The sequence below is a fragment of the Rhineura floridana genome, chromosome 4 (genome assembly GCF_030035675.1).
Source record: "Rhineura floridana isolate rRhiFlo1 chromosome 4, rRhiFlo1.hap2, whole genome shotgun sequence".
NCBI lineage: Eukaryota > Metazoa > Chordata > Lepidosauria > Squamata > Rhineuridae > Rhineura > Rhineura floridana.
In genome coordinates, this window is record NC_084483.1 from 2,775,909 (window position 1) to 2,797,860 (window position 21,952).

The 21,952-nt window shown below is 44.3% G+C and overlaps 1 protein-coding gene across 1 annotated transcript in view; it reads left to right on the top strand.

The window, feature by feature from the left end:
* The first annotated feature begins 2,434 nt into the window (after positions 1–2,434).
* The window catches only part of RAB1A (RAB1A, member RAS oncogene family), a 28,746-nt gene continuing 9,228 nt past the window's right edge, over positions 2,435–21,952 (top strand). The window contains exons 1-2 of the mRNA XM_061622241.1: positions 2,435–2,764; positions 20,182–20,254. Coding sequence (XP_061478225.1) covers positions 2,742–2,764; positions 20,182–20,254 — 96 coding nt within the window. The 5' untranslated portion in view covers positions 2,435–2,741. The remainder of the gene's footprint in view (positions 2,765–20,181; positions 20,255–21,952) is intronic.

A 21,952-nucleotide genomic window follows, 5' to 3' on the forward strand; every position in this document is an offset into this window, starting at 1 on the left:
AAAAACACCTGATTTGACCTTCTTCTGCAAACCAAAATTGTACAGCTATAAAATCACAGGGTTAGGAGGGACCCAAGAGCCCATCCATTATCCCTATGGACAATTTAGACTGGTTGCTTCTCATTCCGAAAACTCTGGAAAAAGGAGTTGTGGTGTAAGAATGGAGGATCACTTGCTAAAATTGTTGGTCTTGGCCTTGGATTATCCTCCTCTAGCCTCTTCCATCTTTGGCCACACCTTTTTAACAAAATAGAGCCATTGTGGTGTAGTGGTTAGAGTGCTGGACTACGATCTGGGAGACCAGGGTTTGAATCCGCATTTAGCCATGAAGCTCACTGGGTGACCTTGGACCAGTAGCCTAACCTACTTCACAGGTTTGTTGTGGGGATTAAATGAGAAGGGGGAGAACCATGTACCCACATTGAGCTCCTTGGAGGAAGGTGGGATATGAATAAATAAACAAATAGATAGGAAATAAATGCAAGTGTTGTTGAGCACGTGAAGGACATGTAGCATAACTAGCCTGAGATATCATACATTTCAACCAGTTGGCATAATCCTGCTAAGCTATCAGTAAAGTAACTCATGTTTAGGTGAACAGCAGGGGCACCACCAACCTGGCTCCATCTGTCTGCCAGTGAAGGAGCGGCTGCTCCAATGTTTTGCTTTCCTCTTCCCCCTCCATTTTTTTCCCATTTTCTAACATGTCTTACTAGATTGAGAGCCTGCAAGACTGTATCATTTGTTAATATAAGAACAGCGTTTAAAAATGGTAGTCACTTCTTAAATTTAAACAAAATGTTCCTCCACAAGGCTTTGTGTCAAAGCCACAGCTTGGCAAAGTTACTTTTTTGAACTACAACTTCCATCAGCCCCAGCCAGCATGGCGCTGGCTGGGGCTGATGGGAGTTGTAGTTCAAAAAAAGTAACTTTTCCAAGCTCTGGTCAAAGCTCCTCAGGCCTCAGTCCCAGGATTTGTTTGCAGGGCCAAGGCTGACTCGTGGATTAATCATAGAGTAGCCTCTCACTGCGTGCAGAGTGCCTTTCCCTTATGACTAAGTTACTTGGGAAGACAGATGGACAAATGTTAGCGTTTTGGAAGAAGCAAAGGCTACCAGTGTTGAAACAACGATCCTTCAACATCAACTTCGCTGGACCTGCCATGTTGTTCAAATGCCTGATCACCATCTTCCAAAGCAGCTACTTTACTCCCAACTTAAGGATGGAAAACGGAATATCAGTGGACAGCAAAAGAGGTTTAAAGATGTTCTTAAAGTGAATAAAAAAAAAAGTAAAATGAGCATTGAGAACTGGGAAGTCTTGGCCCATGAACGTCCCAAATAGAGGTATGCTATTATCAAAGGTGCTGTGGACTTTGAAGAAGCACGAATACAGGGTGACCGGGACAAAAGAGCTAACCAGAAGGCACGTCAAACAAATCCTCAACCTGACCATCTTCCATCTGGAAACTTATGTCCTCACTGTGGGAGGCTGTGTGGATCCAGAAATGACCTCCATAGTCACTTACGGACCCACCGTTAGACCTTATCTTGGAAGACAATCTTACTCGGCCACGAGTGATCGCCAATGAATGATGACCAAGCAGAACAGGTCTTGCGGGCAGTAACAGCCCCATTAGGGCTACCAGGTTCTTGGCATGAGACATCCTGTATGTTTAGGAGAAGAGAAAGTCAGCCAAGTGCAGGTGTTCTTGCAACACTGTAATGAGAAAAATCACAAGGTGGAATTCTCCCTTCCCCCTGCACAACTTTTAAAGATACAGAAGACCTTTTGGTTGCCAGGCCCAGCCTCCAAGAGGTCTTTTGTATCTTTAAAAGTTGTGCAGGGGAAAGGAGAATTCCACCTTGTGGTTTTTCCCATTACAGTGTTGCAAGAACACCTGCACTTGGCTGCCTTTCTCTTCTCCTAAAGATACAGGACCAGTCTCAGGCCAAGAACCTGGCAATCCTAAGCCCCATAGCCTTTTCTGTAAATTTAGGATCTATTTGTCTTTTCACGCCAATAAGGCACTCGAACCTCTGTCCACACGCAATTTTTCTACGCTACTCTGAGTAATATTGTTGCGTCCTTTACCCTTTCAAATTCCAACTCCGACCACACAGCCGCTGGCCCCGCCCTACTCCCCTCCTACACGGGGGCCCCGCCCTCTCCTATCCGGTCCGGTGAGGTCAACGGCTCGCCAGAGCTGCCACGTTTCCTTGCTGACGTTGCCCGGCCGGCTGAACCTGTCAGCCAATCCGTTATCTGAATATCAAAGTTGAGTCAACCGGGAAACAGGAAAGAAAGTGTTCGGATTGCGCACGCGTCGGCCGAGCGGCCGGCGTTGCAGGGAAACCGAGTTTTTTGCCAAGGCATATTTCCGCGGCGGGCCAAGAGCTGTTGCGCATCTAGGAACTCGGTTTCCCAGCGTCCCTTGAGCGGGCCGCCGCCACTTCCTTATCATCATGTAAGCTCTAGCCCTCCTCCAGAGGCTTCTCTGTTTCCTGGTTCGGGAGCCGGCAGCCATTTTGGGTTCTAGGTACCAGAGCGGAGGCTGCCGCCGCCACCGCTGCCTGTGAGGGGAGGAGTCGAGCCCGGTGAAAAGAGAAACGGTGCCCGCGGCCGGCGCTGCTCGGTTGGATAGGAAGCGTGACCCCCGAGGAGCTGCCGCCGGTGGGTCTGGCCGCCGCTTGCTCCGCGGAGCGAGTTCGTTCTCTACAGGCCGCGGGGCCCCCGCTGACATGTCAAGCATGAATCCGGAATAGTGAGTAGTGCGGCGGGGAAGCGCGGCTTGCCTCGCCCGTGTGTGGATGGAGTGATGCGGATGGGGGCAGTGGGGAAGCAAGGAGCCTGAATGGGGCGGGAGGGATTGTTGCTCATGCGGACGGCGAAGAGGAAGGCTCGATGAAAGAAACGATGGAAAGAAAAGCAGAGGCTGTAGCAGAGGTCTTGGGGAAAGTGGTGTGGACGCTCAGTGAACTGGTGCTCATGGGATGGGCGCGGGAGGGGGACGCTGAGATAAACCAGCGAAACTGAAATGCCATCAGGCGTCTCCCAGGCCCTGATTCGGAGAGAATAGGGCATGATGGGATTAGGGACATTTGGAAAGAAGGTGCTTAGAGGGTACAAGGTCGGTTAGGTTGTAAAGGGGTTCCAATCTGCAATAGGAGCATGGGTGTTACGAGTGGTGTCTTGGTGAAATCAGCATTCTTGCTAACGGTGTCTCCTGTGGATTTATTCCTTCTTGAAAGGTAGGCTTCAGCCTGAATCTGTTCTTGTGGGAGTCGTCGTCTTTATGTTTGTGTTCTGTGCACCTAAGTAGTATGCCACTTAAGGTTTCAATAGTTGAGCAAGTAGCATGGGTACTTGCTAGTAAACTTTATAGTAGGATTGCACAACTCAAATTGCTTTGAGGGATGCTTCTACTTATGCAAGAGGGCTACATTTTAAGCTCAGGAAAGCATTTTTGTTTTTTATTTCACCTTTCCTCCAATAATCTCATGGTTCCCTCCTTTTTATCAGTCTTTGGAGGTAGATTAGGCTGGAAGATGGTGAGTGGCCCAAGGGCACCTAAGGAGGTGTTATGGTTGAGTGGTTTCCCCGATCTAAGTCAGCACTCTACCTCCCTTCATGCTGCTCCTCAGCTTAACTTTTTGTTCATTATAACCTGTTTTCTTCAGCTCCTCTTTTCCTCTATGACCCATAATGTGCATATGCTTGTGTCTTTCACTCCCCACTGCTACAGGTCTCCCTGAACTTACCTCTCTGTTAACAGGTCTTCTGTTCTCTTTACACTCTACAGCACTCTTCTCCTCTTCGCAGGTGCAATCTCTGCCTACCACAAATCTGCACCTTCGTATCTTAGTTGTGTCCTTTTTTGCTTTCCTAACGGAGCTCTCAACAGTTACTTTTCGGCTGCTGTTTCTTAATTTGTTACCAATTGATTCTCTTTTCCCATCTACCAATGTCTCTCCTTCTCACTCTATTTTCCCCTCCCCCACACTTGCTGTCTGCTGCTCCCTGCCTGCCTGCCTTCTGACTTGTCTCAGCTCTACTATAACTTTAGTAGTATCAGTATAGAAGGATTTTCCTCCCATCACTCCATACTAGTGAAGGGATCTGAGATTCAGGTGTATACGCAGCTAGGTGGGTTAGCTGCAAAAGATGGGAAAAACTGTTATCAATGTGCTTTTCAGTCCAGGAAGAGGAAAAACAATACAGATGTAGTGATGCAGACATTCTTCTATCCCCGTTCTTGGTTTTGATGGCCTGTTCTTACAAAGATGTGGAGACAGGCCACAAATACTGGGTATTTGAGATTTCCTTATTGAGGTTTTTACGCTACCGTGCAATACGAAAGTGTGTTCTAGAAATATTTTAAATAAAGAACTTAGCTGGGATGGGAAGTCTTTGTCAGCATGTGGGCCATGCTGTCTTCTGGGGTCCATGCGCCAGTCATGGGCAGGGCCAAAGGCCAAAGTGGCTGAAATAATTAATATAAATGTTACCTTTGTTCATTTGTAGGCTAGCTTCTATACACACCCACACACTCTATGTCCTTCATCCAGGCAAGCAAGAGGCATTCTCAGAGTTCAAGGACGCATTCCAGCCAGGCAAAAGCACTCAAGTAGAGTGTGAAGCAAGGCCAGTGAAGGGTGTGGCTGGGGAAGGGTTGTAGTCTGGGGATAATCTCAAGGGCCAAATCAAGAGGGTTGCGTTTTGCCCTGGGCCTGAGATTCTCCTCTTTTGTCATATAGGACCACAGTTGGCCACGAAACCTTATGATTTCAGCCCTGCCTTGACAGACAGAAACCCTACAAGAGAAGTCAGTGTTTTTACCTAGTGCAGCAAGTGGAATGAAACTGAGAGTGGCCGTCTAATGAATTTAACCATTGAAGCAAGACTTGAACCAGAGACTCCCTGGCTGAAAACTGCATTCTTAGGGATTGACTCTACACTACTACAGTACTTAAGGACTTTAGCTGTCTTTCAAATGTTGTAGAAACTTGACAGATCTGAAGACAAATGAAAAGAGAAATGAAGGAAACCTCTAATGTTGCCCCATGGGAGTTTGGGTTACAAACAGCAGTGGTCACAGATGGGGTGTAAGAAGATTTTATGACACATCATGAAAAGTTAATGATATTTTCTCCTCTACGCTCAGAATCAATTGCATATATAGCCTGCCTTCTTTGCAAGGTTTGTTTATGCCCTCAGGACTGCCGATGCAGAACATATGAGCTTATTTTCCAATTAATTCTGCTGTTGTGTATCAAAATGCAGGGAGACTTAGTTGGTTTCTCAAAATACTAAGCTGTAAGGGATAAAGTGAAGTCTGGCCTCATTTTGACAGTTGATCCCACTCACTTTCCAGCCAATTGCTGTCGACTGCTTAACATTGATGTCCACCCTTCACTCAGCTGCAGGTCATGTGTTTACCACATGATTCTTACAAAATGCTTTCTGGGCTTATGTTGATTTTGCAATGTTGCTACATTGCAGTGAAACACTTCTAAGAATTGATAATTTAGAACTGTAAGACGGAAATGTCAGGAATGAGAAACATTGATCTTTAGCTGTTAAAAATGGTTTTCCACTGTTTAACTTTTGTGCACCTTTTGAGTTCTTTCTCTGGAGAACTGTGCTGGCTGCTATCAGGAGATCCTGTTTTGCTGTTTCCTGGCTACAGTAATGGCAGTGACACTCTAGGGCAATAAATCTAATTTTATTATTGCTTTTGAAACCTTCTACGGGGAGGCACTAGGCAGAAGTGATGTTAAGGATTGGCCCAGTGACCTCAAGCCCCGGACCCTGGATTTTCTGCCTCTCCCTCTTTCAAAACTTGCTTTAAAAGCAACCAAACAAACACCTGCTTATAGGATGGCTGGATGAAGTACAAAGCACAGCGCTGTGAGGTCCCAGCACCCTCTGTTTTAATTTGCTTTCTATTGTACAGATTTTGTGGTTTCTAGTTGTTGGATGGTATTGACTGGTGATAGGGGGCTTTTAAGTACATGCAATAGCTGATTGGAGTGGGGATGTGTGTGTGTATGTGTGTAAGAAGAGACTGTGAGTGTTATATATATAATGCAAGTGGAGTGTAGGACTCAATTCACATACACCGTCCTTGAGAAATCCTTTTGAAACCTCATAGCTCAGAATAAACCCTGACCACAAGAGATAGTTTTTTCCTCTCTGAAATTCAGTCTCAATTTTGCATCAGTACATATAAATTAGCATATGTAGATTTTATGCAAACTTATGTCATGGGGTTGTTCTGTGAGCCATTTTAGTACTTCACAATGCCCCGGCACTAAGTCCTTCTGGGAGGAAGGGCAGGATATAAATTAAAAAAATAATAAAGAAATAAAATAAATGGGTTTCTGGCATTTTACAACATCTTGAAAATGGAAATGGACTGCCTTCAAGTCGATTCCGACTTATGGCGACCCTATGCATAAGGTTTTCATGGTAAGCGGTATTGAGAGGTGGTTTATCACTGCCTTCCTCTGAGACTGAGAGGTAGTGACTGGGCCAAGGTCACCCAATGAGCTTCATGCTGTGTGGGGATTTGAACCCTGGTCTCCCAAGTCACAGACCAACACTAACCACTGCGCCACACTGGCTATCAACATCTTATAATCATATTTAAAAAATGGTTGGGTGTTGTAAACGAGTTTCATCTTAACATTGCACTTATTGAAACTATACCTTGTTTTGATATGCAGCGGAAACGTAAATTATGGTAACAACTTTTTGGATATTTCAAATTGGAATACTGTGTGATATCTTATTGTAGCTTTGAGGTGACCTCATAGGTACACATGTAGATAATATGACAAATCAGGTTTGTCTATTAACAAGAATGTTCTTCCTGAAATTCTTTATGTAGATACTGTGGAGGTATGATTATTTTGGAGAGCACCAGTGTGGAGTTTGCTGTATTATGAAAAAATAATTTAAGAGAGATGGTCAAATAGTGGGAAAGGGCTGATGATTAAAAAAAAGTCACATTGCCAAAGACACAATCCTCCCATAGTTAAGCATTTTCAAATCTTATTGATTAGCTGAGATAAATTTAAGCAAGTACTCCAGTTGAATGAATAGGATTTAAAAGCACTTAATTTTGGACAGATTGTGCCCTACCCATCAATAGGCTCAAGCTGTAATTTCATGTGCAGTACTGTTGTTGGGTGAGATTCAATATCAATGTCACTGTGCCTCCTTCCCCAGGTAAGGCACGAGCTGGATTGGACCCTGAACCAAGCTTAGGAAGGAAAACACATTTACACACAATGAAATCTTTGGCCAAAGGTTCCACCCAGACAAAGCAGCCCTCAATCCAACCAAGCGACAGCCTTGGTCAGTTGGATGAGTTTATTTAGGAAGCATCAACACTTTATAGATCACCAAGGCACGATAAACAGTAAACAGATGAGAGATAGAGTCATAAACAAAGGCGTGTAAACAGACGTAATAAGAGAACAAAAGGTGCATTTTCACTCTTCCTGTCTTCCTGTTCTTAAAGTTATCACCACCCCCCTTTGACACAGACCCTTCATGACTTATTGGAAAAGAACAAACACGTTTGTTCTTTTCAGGGTTAAATGCATCTCTGCAGGGAACACATTCTTTGCCTATGTCCTAGATACACAAGGCAATTTCAGCAGATTCTAAATGCCAGTACTTTACAAAGAATTAACATATACTTAGTTCAAGCCTGAAGGAAAGGCTAAGGAGAGATGCATTGTAGAACACTCATAAGCCTACAAGGGGATAGTTTACATCCATTTGGGATTGCTACTTCAGGCACTCATATTTTCCACGCCAACACTGTTACATTGATTGTGATGGGATGTTAGGGTGGTACTAGCACTATTGATGTAAGAAACTCATTTGATCTGTAGGGAACTGTGAAGTAAAAACTAAGATATCTTTTTAGTATTGTTTGGGTAAAGTACTGTGCAGAAAGGCTGCTAATGCAATGAAAATGTCCATTATGATTTCTAAGTTGGGTTCATAAATTTTAATAATATGTTTTTGCACCCATGCACTTGATTTTGGTTTTACAGGTCCTCTTCATGTGTTCTGCTGAAATTGATGTTGGTGTAAGAAGAGTATGTGTGCCTGGGAGATGGGGGGCAGGGAGAATTCATTGGCAAGGTCATGAGTAGGGAAAGGTATGAAGTGTGGGATAAGCTTTGTCATCTGTGGAGAGGGGAACGCTCTTATCCCTTCTGAGTGAACAGGCAGTAATATGACAAATGCATTTCAATGTAAACAAACTTAAAGTGATGCATGTAGAGGTAAAAAATTGTAATTTCACATTTGCGCTCAGGGTCCAAACTGGTGGTGACTGACCAGGAATGAGATCTTGGGGTCATAGCGGATAGCTTAATAAAGATGTTGACCCAGTGTGCAGCAGCTATGCAAAAGGCATTACGAAAGGTATTGAAAATAAAACTGCTGGTGTGAGGCCATTATGCAAATCTATGGAGTGACCACATTTGGAATACTGTGTACAGTTCTGGTCGCCTCACCCCAAAAAGGATATTGTAGAGTTGGAAAATGGTTTTAAAAAGGGCAACCAAGATGATCAAGGAAAGGTTGCAGCATTTGGGGCTTTTTAGTTTAGAGAAAAGGCGAGTAAGAGGTGACATGGTAGAAGTTGCTAAAATTATGCATGGCATGAAGAAAGTGGATAGAGAGGGTTTTTTTCCTCTCTCATAACACTAGAAGTTATGGTCATCCAGTGAAGCTGAATATTGGAAGACTGAGGACAGATAAAAAGTATTTCACACAGTGTTTAGTTAAGCTATGGAACTTGCTCCCAAAAGAATAAGTGGTGACCGCTAACTTGGAGGGCTTTAAAGGAAGATTAGGCAAATTCATGGAGGATAAGGGTATCAAAGGCTACTAGCCATGATGGCTATGTGCTGTCTCCACAGTCAGAGGTAGTATGCCTCTGAATACCAGTTGATGGAAACTTTAGGAAGGGAGAGTGTTCTTGTGCTCAGGATCCTTCCTGCAGCTTTCCCATAGGAAACCTGGTCAATGTGAAAACAGAATGTTGGATTAGATGCACACTCTTACGTTCTTAAGGTTTTGGTACTGTGTACAAAGCTCTAAAAGGCATGGAGTCCAAGTATTTGAAGGACAGGCTTCCACAATACCTACCAAACTGTGCTTTCAGGTCTATGAGGGTGGCCCTAGTAGTGGTGCTGCCAATGAGTATGGCTTGTGGAGTATCAACTAGTGACAGCTTCTGTGCAGCAGCACCCTGTTTGTGCTACTATCTCTCCAGGAAGGTGTGTGTCCCCCATGCTGATGGCATTTAGATGCAAATTGAAGACATCTCTGTTCACCCAAGCTCTTGGGACATCAATGACAACTAGACTTTAAGCAGATGGTATTGTTTTCGTATAAGCTTTTTATTTTTGAAATGTGTTTTTAGATGCTTTAATATATGGTTTCCCTGGGCTCTTATGTGAGGAACAGCAATATAGAAATAAAATGAATGATGATAAAAAAGTGCATTACATTTTTTGGTGTATTTAACTATATTCAGCAGTGAATATACCAAGCAAATGAGCACTTATATGAGTACAATAGTGGCTGTGAACTGACAGTACTTAACATGTTTTAATAATAGCACCTTTTCACATTAAAATAAAATGTTGCTTGCTATATTGGCCTATATTCATTGCTGACATTCCAATTCAGATATTCCAAAAAATGTAATGTGCTTTTTGCATGTTTGCTGGCCCACACATCTTTTAATCTAAAGTTTGATACAACACCGGGAATAAAGGAAGAGGAAAATCATAAGGGTAAACATGGGAAGCCAATGAAACAAATTTACCACACAATCCTATATATGCTTTCTCAGAGTAAGACTCACTGTCTCCCAGAAAGTGTGCATAGGACCGCAACATTAAGCTTTGCTTCTAAATCTTGTAATTTAGATCTCTGCTAGTAGGTGCATGCTGATCTGATTCTGTTGCCTGCTCATGTCTGAAATTTTGTCAGCCTATCTCTGAGTTTTTAATATCAAAAAGCATCTGATATGTCATAAGAAGATAAGAAGAGCCTGCTGGATCAGGCCAGTGGCCCATCTAGTCCAGCATCCTGTTCTCACATTGGCCAACCAGGGGCCTGGGGGAAGCCCGCAAGCAGGACCCGAGTGCAAGAACACTCTCCCCTCCTGAGGCTTCCGGCAACTGGTTTTCAGAAGCATGCTGCCTCTGACTAGGGTGGCACAGCACAGCCATCACGGCTAGTAGCCATTGATAGTCAGTTGAGGAAATCAGATCCTTTCTATCTGAAGAAGCATATCAGTGTCAAATCTGATTAAATATGCACAGAACCATCTATACCACCCTAAGCTCCTTTGAGGAAAGGTGGACTATATATGTAATAATGAGTTTGGGCTGCCTTTGTTAAAAATACTTTTGAATAACTGGTAAAACAACATTATTGTATTGAGCTTTTGCTGAACAATAATGTTGTGTAATGCGATGGTTCAAGCAACATGGCTTGGTCCATATTGTTAAAATGAGGGAGATTCTCATTCACTCCAATGCCAAATCTGCAAAATGTATTTGAATTCTTGCAACTGATCTAGGACATCTAAAAACGTAATAGATGCTTATAATGAGCTTCCCTTCTATTTCCTCTATTACTAACTGGATTTAATTACAGTTGTCATAGTATTTAATGATATAAATAGTAAAGAGATTCAGATTAGGTAAATCTAACCATGCAGCAACATAAAGTGCTAAACAAGAAAACTTTTCTAAGGAAGGCTTGGCACTGTGGTGCACTGTTACTCAACCTTCTGCCCCAGATGTTACTGGACTACAACTCCCATCCCCAGACAGCATGGTCAGGGATGATGAGAGTTGTAGTCCATCAGCATCTAGGGACCTAAGGATGAAGAACACTATTGTAGTGGGTGTCTAACTCTCAGTGTTGTTAACAGGCTCAAAAGGTTTAGGACAAACATTGTACAGTAGGGCCCCACGCATATGGCAGGTTAGGTTCCAGACGCCCGCCGAAGAGCGGATCAACTGTAGTACGGGGGTCTGGAACCTAACCTGCTGATTGCATCGGAGGAGAAGATTCCCCTCCTCCGGCATGATCAGCTTGAGCGCAGGAGTCTGATTGCGCTAGAAGAGGAGAAGATCGGCTGTAGCGCTCTACAACGGATCTTCCCCTCTGGTGAGATCAGCTGGAGCACGGGGAGCTCCATCCCCCCCTCCAGCTGATCGCCCCACTGGCACCGTATTAACAGAACACTGACAAGCAGGGCACCGAGAAGCAGGGCCCTACTGTATCCCTGGTAGAGTGTATTGCCTCAGCAGCTGGCAGTACTGAGATAGGTTATTTAAAAGTGTCAGTGGCAATTATTTGCTTGTAAGCCATATATTTAAATGAATATTCACTAATACGCAAAAAAAATCTTTACAGTTTAAGAATGTACCTATAGCCCACGGATATTTCTATCAAACTTTAAAAAGCAGGGAAATTGGGCAGCTATAGTAAATGCACTAGGGGAACAGGAGATCTGACCTCCTCTCTGAGACATTGTGCTGCCATACAAATTTGTAAAAATTCAAACACAATTTCGGTTGGTCTTGCACAGTCCAATCCACTTCCTGTGTAGCTTGGAAGAATTTGGTATCGTGCCTCTGAGCATATGTTGAGTTGTGGCAACACCTGCAGTGAGGACTACATCTCCAAAGATGGAGAATTACTTTTATTGTATGCTTGTTGGTGTTCTTCTTACTTTGCTTTTCTGTGTTACTACTGTTTCTACAGAGAATCTAACCTAGAAAATTATATTTCTCTCATTATTCATCCTAGAAATCTGTGTCAAATTTAATTATTTTCAAAGCCTTTTTATTGGTTAGTGTCATACGATAGTGAATATAGTCTTTTGTGTTTCAAACTGGAGGTTATGTTCTCGGTCAGCGGAGGAGTGGAGCAGACAGGAATGGGTTAACTCCTGGAGGCAGAGTCAGCTCTATAACACAAAAGGTTTAGCTGGTGGCCATCCAGAAGGGAAGGAACCTTCTCCCATTCTTCAGTTTGTGACTCCGCCTTCAGCGAGCAACAGAGTCAGCTTATTCCTCCTGGGTCCCCATAACAGATTCAGGAACAGTTTAGCTATGTTCTCTGTTCTTATCAAAGAGTTTATCATCATCAACTGCAGTCAAAGTGCAGACTTCTGCCTTTCTTCTTTCATTTCCCGCCCTCACTGAATAGCCAGATTTGAGGGAGGAAGAGAGGGATTGTTCTTTCTGAAGAGGTGCTGGAAGCGGTGGAGGCCGGGATCTGTCTCGCACCTCCCCTTGCTGTCCCTTATCAAACACTCTTTCACAGTCCCAAGGAGAGGGAAGCTTCCAGGAGCGTTTTAGGACCCTGGAGGAGCAGGGATTGGGCCTTCGCTATCCAAGGCTTTTTGTTGATTCAAAACCCCCCTGGGGCAACACGCCTCTGCTAAACGTGGTTGTCCTCCTTGCCACATTGTTCTCAGGTAAAGGGCTAAGCTTTCTTTTTCTAATTGGGGGGAGGGGGCAGCTCCAGGCACAGCCTTTTCCCCTCTTCAGCTGGGATTTTAACTATGCCTGTAGGAAGAGACAGCTCTTCTTGTGCCTCTGCAGAGGAAGATGAGTCCCTGAGTGGGGAGGAACCTACATCTCAATTAAGCAATCCATTAGTCACCCTCACCTCAGTGGTGGGAAGCATGCTAGACTCCCCGCCTGAAATAGTTTTGTTTTCTCAGCTCCCTTTTACTTAGCCAGAGGAAGGGGAAGATGCACATGTGGCTCCTGCAGGGGGGAAAAAAGTATGCCAAATCTCACCATCTAGATAAGCCCTCTACCTCTTCGGCTGTGCTGGCCTGGCTTAACAAGGCCATGATGAAGGAGGCAGGGGCTTTCTTCGCCAAGCGTTGGGCCTGTGCACGTAGGAAGAAAGGCTCCAAGCACTCCAGGGCATGCTGCCATGATTTCTTCTCCTCCTGTTCCTCCTCCTGGGAGGCCAGCCCAGTTAGAGAAAGGGGGAAGAGTAAAAGAAGGGGCTCCTTACAGAAGCCTAAACCACACGAAGATAAACACAAAAGATGCTCCTGCTCTGGGTTCCCACCTGACCGCCTTTCCTTCAGCCCATGCTCCTGGGGAGAGAGTACTCCCCCATCATCTGCTGCATCAGACTCAAAAAAGGAAGAAGGGGAACTCTCGGGAGGATTCCCCTATGCCATCCCCGGTGCATAAGAGGCTGTATTCTCCTGACTCCTATCCCATTTTGATTTCTAAGGCTATGGCCTGCTTTCAGTTAGACCCTCCTTAGGAAACTCCTCAGGAGGGGGAACTAGAGGAAGGAGAACAGGGATCTTCAGACGTCTTCCCCAGGTCGGGATCAGAAGGTGGTCATTCCCTTTCCAAAGTTCTTCAAGGACATTGTTAAGGAAGAATGGGATCATCCAGCCAAATCCAATGCTCCACATGCTCTGTCCAAGAAGCAATATGCTCTTCCTGCCATGACCATGGCAACCCTTCAAGTCCTGGCCATTGATGACCCTGTGTCTGCCCTCAGGGCCAAGACAGCTATTCCCAAAGAAGGAGCGGATACTCTTTCAGACCAAAGAGACAGGCGCAGTGAGGCTATCTTAAAACACACACACGAAGCATCTGCATTGGCCATGAGAGCTTTGGCAGCCAACTCCTTCCTGGCACGGACTGCGGTAAAGTGGGCTAAAGCACTACTATCAGAAGTGCCTCCCGATGCTAGACACGTCAGGGAGGGGCTGCACAAATTGGCTAAAACAGCTGAATTCCTAGCTGATTTCTCCTACAGTACTCAGCAAGAGTTCTTGGATATGGAGTGTTAGTAAGACGCAATATATGGCTGAAACAGTAGGAAGTGGACCATCACTCCAAAGCCAGTCTTGCAGCTCTGCCCTACTCAGGTGGGCAGCTTTTTGGCAAGTCTCTAGAGCAGGGCTGTGGAGTTGGAGTCGGAAGCAATTTTGGGTGGAGTCGGAGTCGGTAGAAATGTACTGACTCTGACTTCAAAATAAAATTAATATTTTAATATTAATATTAATTTATTAATATTAATACATTAATATACATTTGCCATTTATGAAGGAGTCAGAGTCGGACAGTAGAAAAATAGAGGAGTCAAAGTCGAAGGTTTGACATACCGACTCCACAGCCCTGCTCTAGAGTGCCACCTGGTGGAGACCAAGGATAAAAAGAAGGCCTTCCATTCCCAGGAAGGATGACAAATCCCATAAGAAGGCTTCACATTCCTTTTGTCCCAAGGGCTATCCAACTACCTACAGGACTACACATCAGTTCCGGGGATCCTGGAACTCTTCCTGGAATTCCTTCTGCCAGCGCACCCATTCCACACCCTCCAGTGGTGGGGGAGGCAACACCCCAAGCCCAGTTTCAAGCAAAGCCATGCATGACACCAGGACAGCCCAGGTGGGGGGTAGACTTCAATTTTTTGCACATGCCTGTGCGGCCTCCACCTCATACAAATGGATACTGAGCACCATCTGGTCTGGCTACTCGCTAGAGTTTGCCACCATCCCGCAGGACAGATGGAGGGCAGCTTCTCTATCTTGTCAGCTGGAGAAGCTGCAGTGAACCCTGGATCACATTTCTCACCTCCTTGAGATAGGCGCCATAGAACCCGTGCCAGAGCATCAGCGGTCCTCAGGAATCTTCTCTGTGTTCTTTACAGTCCCCAAATGCAATGGCAATTACTGCGCCATCTTGGATTTAAAATTCCTGAACCACTTCCTGCAGACAAAGGAGTTCAAGATGGAGACGCTCAGGTCTATTGTGGAAGTCATTCAACCTGGGGAATTCCTGGGATCTATAGATCTCACAGAGGCGTACCTGCATGTCCCCATTCTCCAGCAGCACAGATGCTTCCTCCGCTTTGCACACAGCCACCACTATACAGGGCCATACCCTTGGGCCTTGCCTCGGCCTCGCGGGTGTTCACCAAAATAATGGTAGCAGTAGTGGCACACCTTTGCACTCAGGGAGCCCACGTATACCCTTACCTGGACGACCTTTTGGTGAGGGCCTCTTCATTGACAGTGGCACAACGGGATCTCCAGACTACCATCCAGTGTCTGGAGAACCATGGCTTCATCATCAACAGGGACAAGAGCCATCTGATACCCATCCATCGCCTTCAACATCTGGGAGTGATCATCGACACACCGCAAAGCAAGCTCTTCTTGTCCACCGATCACACGGACAAGCTCCTGCACCAGCTGCACGCGTGCCTGCAAGGCAGCCAGGCTCCTCTGATAATAGAACTGGCTCAGGTATAGGGCTCCATGATAGCAGCCATAGACTCAGTGCCGTGGGTGCACTTCCACTCAAGAGTGCTTCAGTGGCGGCTGCTTCCATATCAGGACCAGATCATCTCACGCCAGAACTGGCTCATCACCCTCCCGAGGCATGTGCGGGAGTCCCTCCAGTGGTGGGGACTTTTACCTCATCTGGAGAAAGGCCTTTCCCTCAAAGCTCCAACAGTCTCAGTAGTCACCACAGACGCGAGCCTATATGGTTGGGGAACAACCTGTTGCTCCAGCATCACACAGGGGAAGTGGTCAGTGCAGGAGCGGTGCCAGTCAATCAACTGGTTGGAGCTCAGAGCAATCCGACTAGCACTCCAGGAGTTCCTACCTCTTATTTATCAGACTCATGTGCTAGTACGCACCAACAATGTCACCACCAAATCGCATGTCTGTTTACGGGGGCACAAAATCAGGCCCTCTTCAGAAGGAGACCAACCTGCTGATCCAGTAGGCAGAAAGGCACCTGGTTTCCATTTCAGCCATACATGTACAGGGGATCCTGAACACACAAGCCGACTGGCTGAGCCAGGAACAAGTCCACCAGTGAGAGTGGGCCCTTCACCGGGACATGTTCCTAGAGATCACTCGGAAGTGGGGGCTCCCATTCATGGACCTGTTTGCCTCATCGGTGAATGCCCAACTGGACCAGATCATGGCACAAGTGCGGAATCCACACGCCCAAGACATAGAAGCCCTGTCAGCCCCCTGGCCTCAGGGACACCTCTACACCTTCCCGCTTCTACCTCTTCTGTCCAGGCTGCTGTGCAGAATCAGAGTTCTCCCGGTCCAGGTGATAGTGGTGGCTCCACACTGGCCACGGAGACTGTGGTTTTCCAGCCTAGTGGACCTCAGCTCCAGTCCGCGGTTGCATCTTCTCTCCAGATCGGATCTCCTCTCACAAGGACCCATCCTTCACCCAGACCCAGAGTAGGGGTGAAGAAAGGGGGAGGGGAAGGGGCAAGAGGGAGGGGATAGGTTGGAGGATAAAGGGAGGGCAGGTTTGATCTTTTGCATGCTTTTTGACTTCAGTGGGATTTACTCCTGTACAGTCATGCCTAGGATAGGTGAAACTGACCTGGGGGAGGGATGGGGTGAGAAGGGAATGAAGGGGAGGGGAGGGGAGGAGATTGGGTGGGTGGGCACTGGGCAGAGGGAAAGCCCCTTTCCTTTCCAAAAGGAGAACATTGTGAACAGTATCATTGTTTTTCAGGGTTTCCCCCACCGTTTTATTCTACACAGGTCCGGCTCCAAAGGGAATAGAAGTCTCCTAACAACTCTCAGTCCTTCACAAACTATACTTCCCAGAATTCTTTGGGGACAGCCATGACTGTTTAAAGTGAAATAAATGTCTGGTGTAGCCCCCTGATTAGTCCAGCCAAACAGCTGTGAGTCTGGCTTTTAGAACACTGACAGTTGGTTCTTACTGAGCCATGCCCGTGCTTGTTATTGACTACAATTTAAATTTCTTAAATTAATTAAAAATCAGCCATGCATATTTAAACTTTTAAGCTGCAGGAAATGAAGGTCAGAGTATGGGGCAAGGTCAGTAATAGGATTACAGGTACTCTGTGAACATGGCTGATTTTTAATTAATTTCAACAAATTATGAGACACAAAAAAGTCCAAAAGGGGTCTGTTCCCCCCCCCCATTTTTTATACTTTGACCTCTTGATTCTCTGAGTGTTTTCTGTATCACCATGAAAATTTAGCAGTTTGTTAAGCAAACGTTTCTGAGTTCAGGACTATAAGTTCTGTAAGGTTTTTTTAAAAATGAGCTTATGGGAAGCATCAGAATGGCATGGGGGTATTTTCAATTTAACATTGCTGAATGCAAAAAATCCATGCTGACTCTCGTGGCTGTATAATGATATGCTGGACTTAAGCTTGCGTGTGCATTATCCATTCCTTCCAACAGTGGCATAGGACAAACAACAAATCAGTTCTTTTTGCTTTCAGTATTCTACCTCTTATTCTTTAACATTAATCCTAAACTAATTGGAAGTAAATCCTATTTGTTTGAGGAGAACTTTGTCCAAGTAATGAGTTTAGAATTGGGGTGTTGTATATACAAAGCTTTTCCATAATTGCTGTTCATGATTTACTTTCAGTTACTCTAGGGCAGCCTTTCCCAACCAGTGTGCCTCCAGATGTTGGACCACAATTCCCATCTTTCCTGACCATTGGCAATGCTGGCGGAGGCTGATGGGAGTTGTGGTCCAACCACATCTGGAGGCACACTGGTTGGGAGAGGCTGCTTTAGGGAGTTTATGGTCACCTGAAACTAGAATTGTTGATGATGTTATATACTGGCTTTGTAATGCAGTCTATGGCAGATATTAAAGCATAGGTGCTCAAAAGGCTTTTCGTAGCAATGTTAATGAAAATGGCATCGCCTGTGTTTTAAAGAGAGGGCATTGCAGGCTAGTAAGCTCATGGACCTAGTGTATAAGTTATGTGGCGGGGGGCTGATCCTCAGATTTGTGGGCCCTCTCCTATCGTCATGATCTCTCTTCTGTTGAAAATGGATCCCATGTATCATTGGTCATTGGCCTTATTTCTGCTAGTAACTGCATTGAAAAGTCTTTGACAGTGGTAACACCTTCTCATCTGGCCTTCAAGAAGGGGTGATAGGGCAAGATGGCATAGTTGATACCAGGCTTCGGAGTCGTGGAGTTGGAGTCGGGAGCAATTTTGGGTGGAGTCAGAGTCAGTAGAAATGTTCCGACTCCAATTCCGACTCCTTCATAAATGGCAAATGTATATTAACTAGTAATAACAAATTTACTGTAGTAAAATGGTAGCACGAGGCATTTCATCACCACCACGTGAATCCAGAGCTTGGAAAAGTTACTGTATAAAACTACAACTCCCATCAGCCCCAGGGATTGGGCTCGTGGGAATTGTAGTTCAAAAAAGTAACTTTTCCAAGCTCTGGATTCACATGGTGGTGATGAAATGCCTTGTGCTACCATTTTACTGCAGTAAATTACTAGTTAATATACATTTGCCATTTATGAAGGAGTCGGAGTCAAACAGTAGAAAAATAGAGGAGTCAGAGTCGAAGGTCTGATGTACCGACTCCACAGCCCTGGTTGATACTTTTCCTGTCACAGATGTCTTAAGCATCCTGCTACTCATAGCTACTGAACAGCTGGATCTTGAACGATCTCTACAATGGTGCATGCATTTCCTGGAGAACTGGAAAGCATCTCCCATGCGTTTATGTATTTGTTACACTTTCTTATTGCTTATTCAACTGTGCCCTTTATGTAGTTCACAAGAAGTTAAACTCAAAAACATCATAGAAGCTTTGCCAATAAAACAATAATTGAAAATCCCAACAATACACATAATTTAAAACAGTATGGAACAACAGCCAAAAATTCAGCACCAGCAAACAGCCTGCAAGGCAGCTCTAGTACAAGATCCAGAAATGTCACTAAAAGGCCTGGGATAACAGGAAAGTCTTCACAGCACTTAAAAGGCAACAGACAGTAATTCACCTGGGAGGTTACCAGAGTGTAGATGACTGTAGCAAGGCTAAAGTTGCCCAGATAGAGTCATCATTGATGGATAAGCTGATAAAAGGTTTTTCAAGACACCTGAGCTTTAAGCAGCAGCTAGAAGTTTCCCAAACAGTACCTCTGATGTGTCTGGATTGCATCTCTGTGCTGATCCCCATCCTGTCTATTACCAAGTTGAGTTCCTGGTTCAGAAAGCCCATTGTCTCACATAGATAAGATTAAAAGACTGTAAAGCTTGTTGTCATCCATATATTGTTGACAACAAATATAATATGTAATGTTATATGTATATATAATAACATATATTACAATATATGTAGTAATATTGTAGCCCAGATCTGGGCTAATCTGTGGTTTCATTTAGGTGTTAAATGGTATGGGGGATAGAACCCTGTGGAACCTCATAGCGTAATCACCAAGGAACAGAAATAATCACTCTACACCACCTGCGGGAATCAGTAGGGGCAGAACCACTGCAGTGCAATACTCCCAACCCAGATGCCCCATCCCAAAGAATACCATGGTCAGTGATATCATTAGTCGCTGATCTCTCAAGAGAATCAACAGTCATACTTCTCTCTATTTATGTGCTGTTGATTATTGATTCATGGTTTTTGTTGACATCTGGAGACAGGTTCCCAAAATCTGCATTAGAGGGGTCATAACCCCATCCAGAGTGTAAATCTCATTTTCTCCAAAATTGTATTAATTCCTACCAACAGTACTTACTTTTATCTGCAGTGAATTTCAGATTATTGGCATTCATCCAGCCTGTTACTGATCTCTGACACTAATTCAACACATCCACCACCTCATCAATGTACCTTACTCCAAATCTCTGGATGATGTCACCCAAAGACAAGATAAAGCCCTATGGAACATGATAGTACTAGTGCCACTGTGTGGAGCAATAGTCTCCCAACATCACATTGTGGAGCCAGCCAGCTAGAAATAGGACTACCGGAGTGTAGTGTCAGCATTTCCTACCCTGGATAGCCTGTAGTTCTATGAGGATGTCTTAACAGTTCTCAGTACTTTCACAAAACTGCAGTTCCACAGAGCCATGGAATTTAGGTTTAGATTTCTGCTTCAGGTACATGTATAGGTACTTGTAGTTCAGGTACTTGTATAGACCTTAGTATACTTTCAGAGTATGAAATTACCCTGATTTGTGATTGGAAATAGAACAAATCAAGTTATAAATCAACCGTTTCAGTTGCTATATGTCATAGTATAGTAGATTTAATTATGGTTTTCTCTTTACAGTGACTATTTATTTAAGCTGCTTCTGATTGGAGACTCTGGTGTTGGAAAATCTTGCCTTCTGCTGAGGTTTGCAGTAAGTTGTCATGTGTTTTCAACTTCTTGTTAATGATTAATGTTCTTAAAACTGACTCTGATACAGAAATGAGTATATTCCAGGTAACCTGATGGTTCTTTCCTGCTGTGTAGTCATAATCAAAAGAAAATACTCATTTACAATTGCATGAAAAGGAATACTACTTATATGGGTGCGCTCAATAAAACATGCAGTTAACACTTCACAAAGCTAAACTGTGCCTCTCACAGGCAGAACTGATGTTTTGTTCTTTTGCTGCATGCATATACACCTAAGAACTGGTGCAGTGTTGAATTCTGCTTGCTGTGTAATTATGGGAAGCTCATTTGCATGATTGGTTCAGATCCTAGCTGATAAGTGGTAAGACTTCACTTGATACGCTACCCTCCATCGGTAGCTTGAATGGACAGCTATCAAAATATGCTGCTATATGATATTTGCAATTACCACATGATAACTGTAAATCGTACTGAGTTGATCCTGTTTGTAATATTTGTAGAATATGAAACACAAGCTTGTTAAACTCTTAGCCTAATTTCATGCACAGTTACCTTTCATGGAGTTCAACAGGACAGACTTTGAATACGTATACAGTAGGGCCCCGCTTTACGGCGTTCCGCTGATGCGGCGCCTTTCATTTTCAATTTAAAGGGTTTTTTTCCCCTTTTGCAACGTTTTCACATCATTTTCGCACAACGCGACCCATTAAAGTCAATGGGGTTCCGCTTTACGGCGTTTTCTGCTTTACGCCGGGGGTCCGGAACGGAACCCGCCATATAAGCAAGGCCCTACTGTACTAAGGATTGCAGTTGTAGGCAGTGCATAAAGCTGCCTAAGACAAGGAAGCTCTTGAACTACATTTAGCTCATAACTGATGAGCATTGTGCTTGGTATTCTCCTTCATTGAACTTACGACTTGGCAGTAGGGAAGAATCAATGGACTGGAATGCAGAGAGCCATCTTGGGCATGCCTGATGTGTTTTTACTTTGAACAGCAGGCCTCAATGCCATGTCACAAACTGCTTTTGAAAGACCTCTGTGGTTTGACCCTTGCACCCTTTTTTATCAGTCTGCTCTTTAAGAGCCCAACAACTGTAATAATGGTAATGGTTTCAAATACAACTCCAGTTGTATAAATAACAGTTGTATAACATAAATATATTAGTGGTATCACATTCCAAAAACATAGTCTTAACGCAAAAGTTCTTGGGGTATATTGGACCCTGTAGGTTTGACCAAATGAGGAATTTAATATCGGAAAGCCTTAGATGAGAAAACAGAAGAAATACATAGGCAAAATACTGGACTCAATACTGAAACCAAAAAATGCCTAGATGAAATATTCGGTTCATAGTAAAATAGTGGAAAGGGTCAAATGTTTCTCAATAGTCCTAACAGCTTAATAGTTTGTTTTTTTTAAACTCAACATTATTACAAACCAAAGTTGCAAGTTTGCTCCATGAGATAAAGCCACATTGAAGCAGAAATAACCCCCTAGGGTAAAGCTTACTCCTTGGGTCCAGTGAACTCCTGTAGTGCCTTCAATTTATTTATTTATTTATTGCATATGTGGGAATTTGCAGGAAAAAGGACCCCTTATTATGGCTGAGTCAAAACTGTTTTCATGTAGAGCAAATAATAGCTCTATAACAGTTACTAACTTATACACTGATAACTAACTTATAACTGAACATTTTT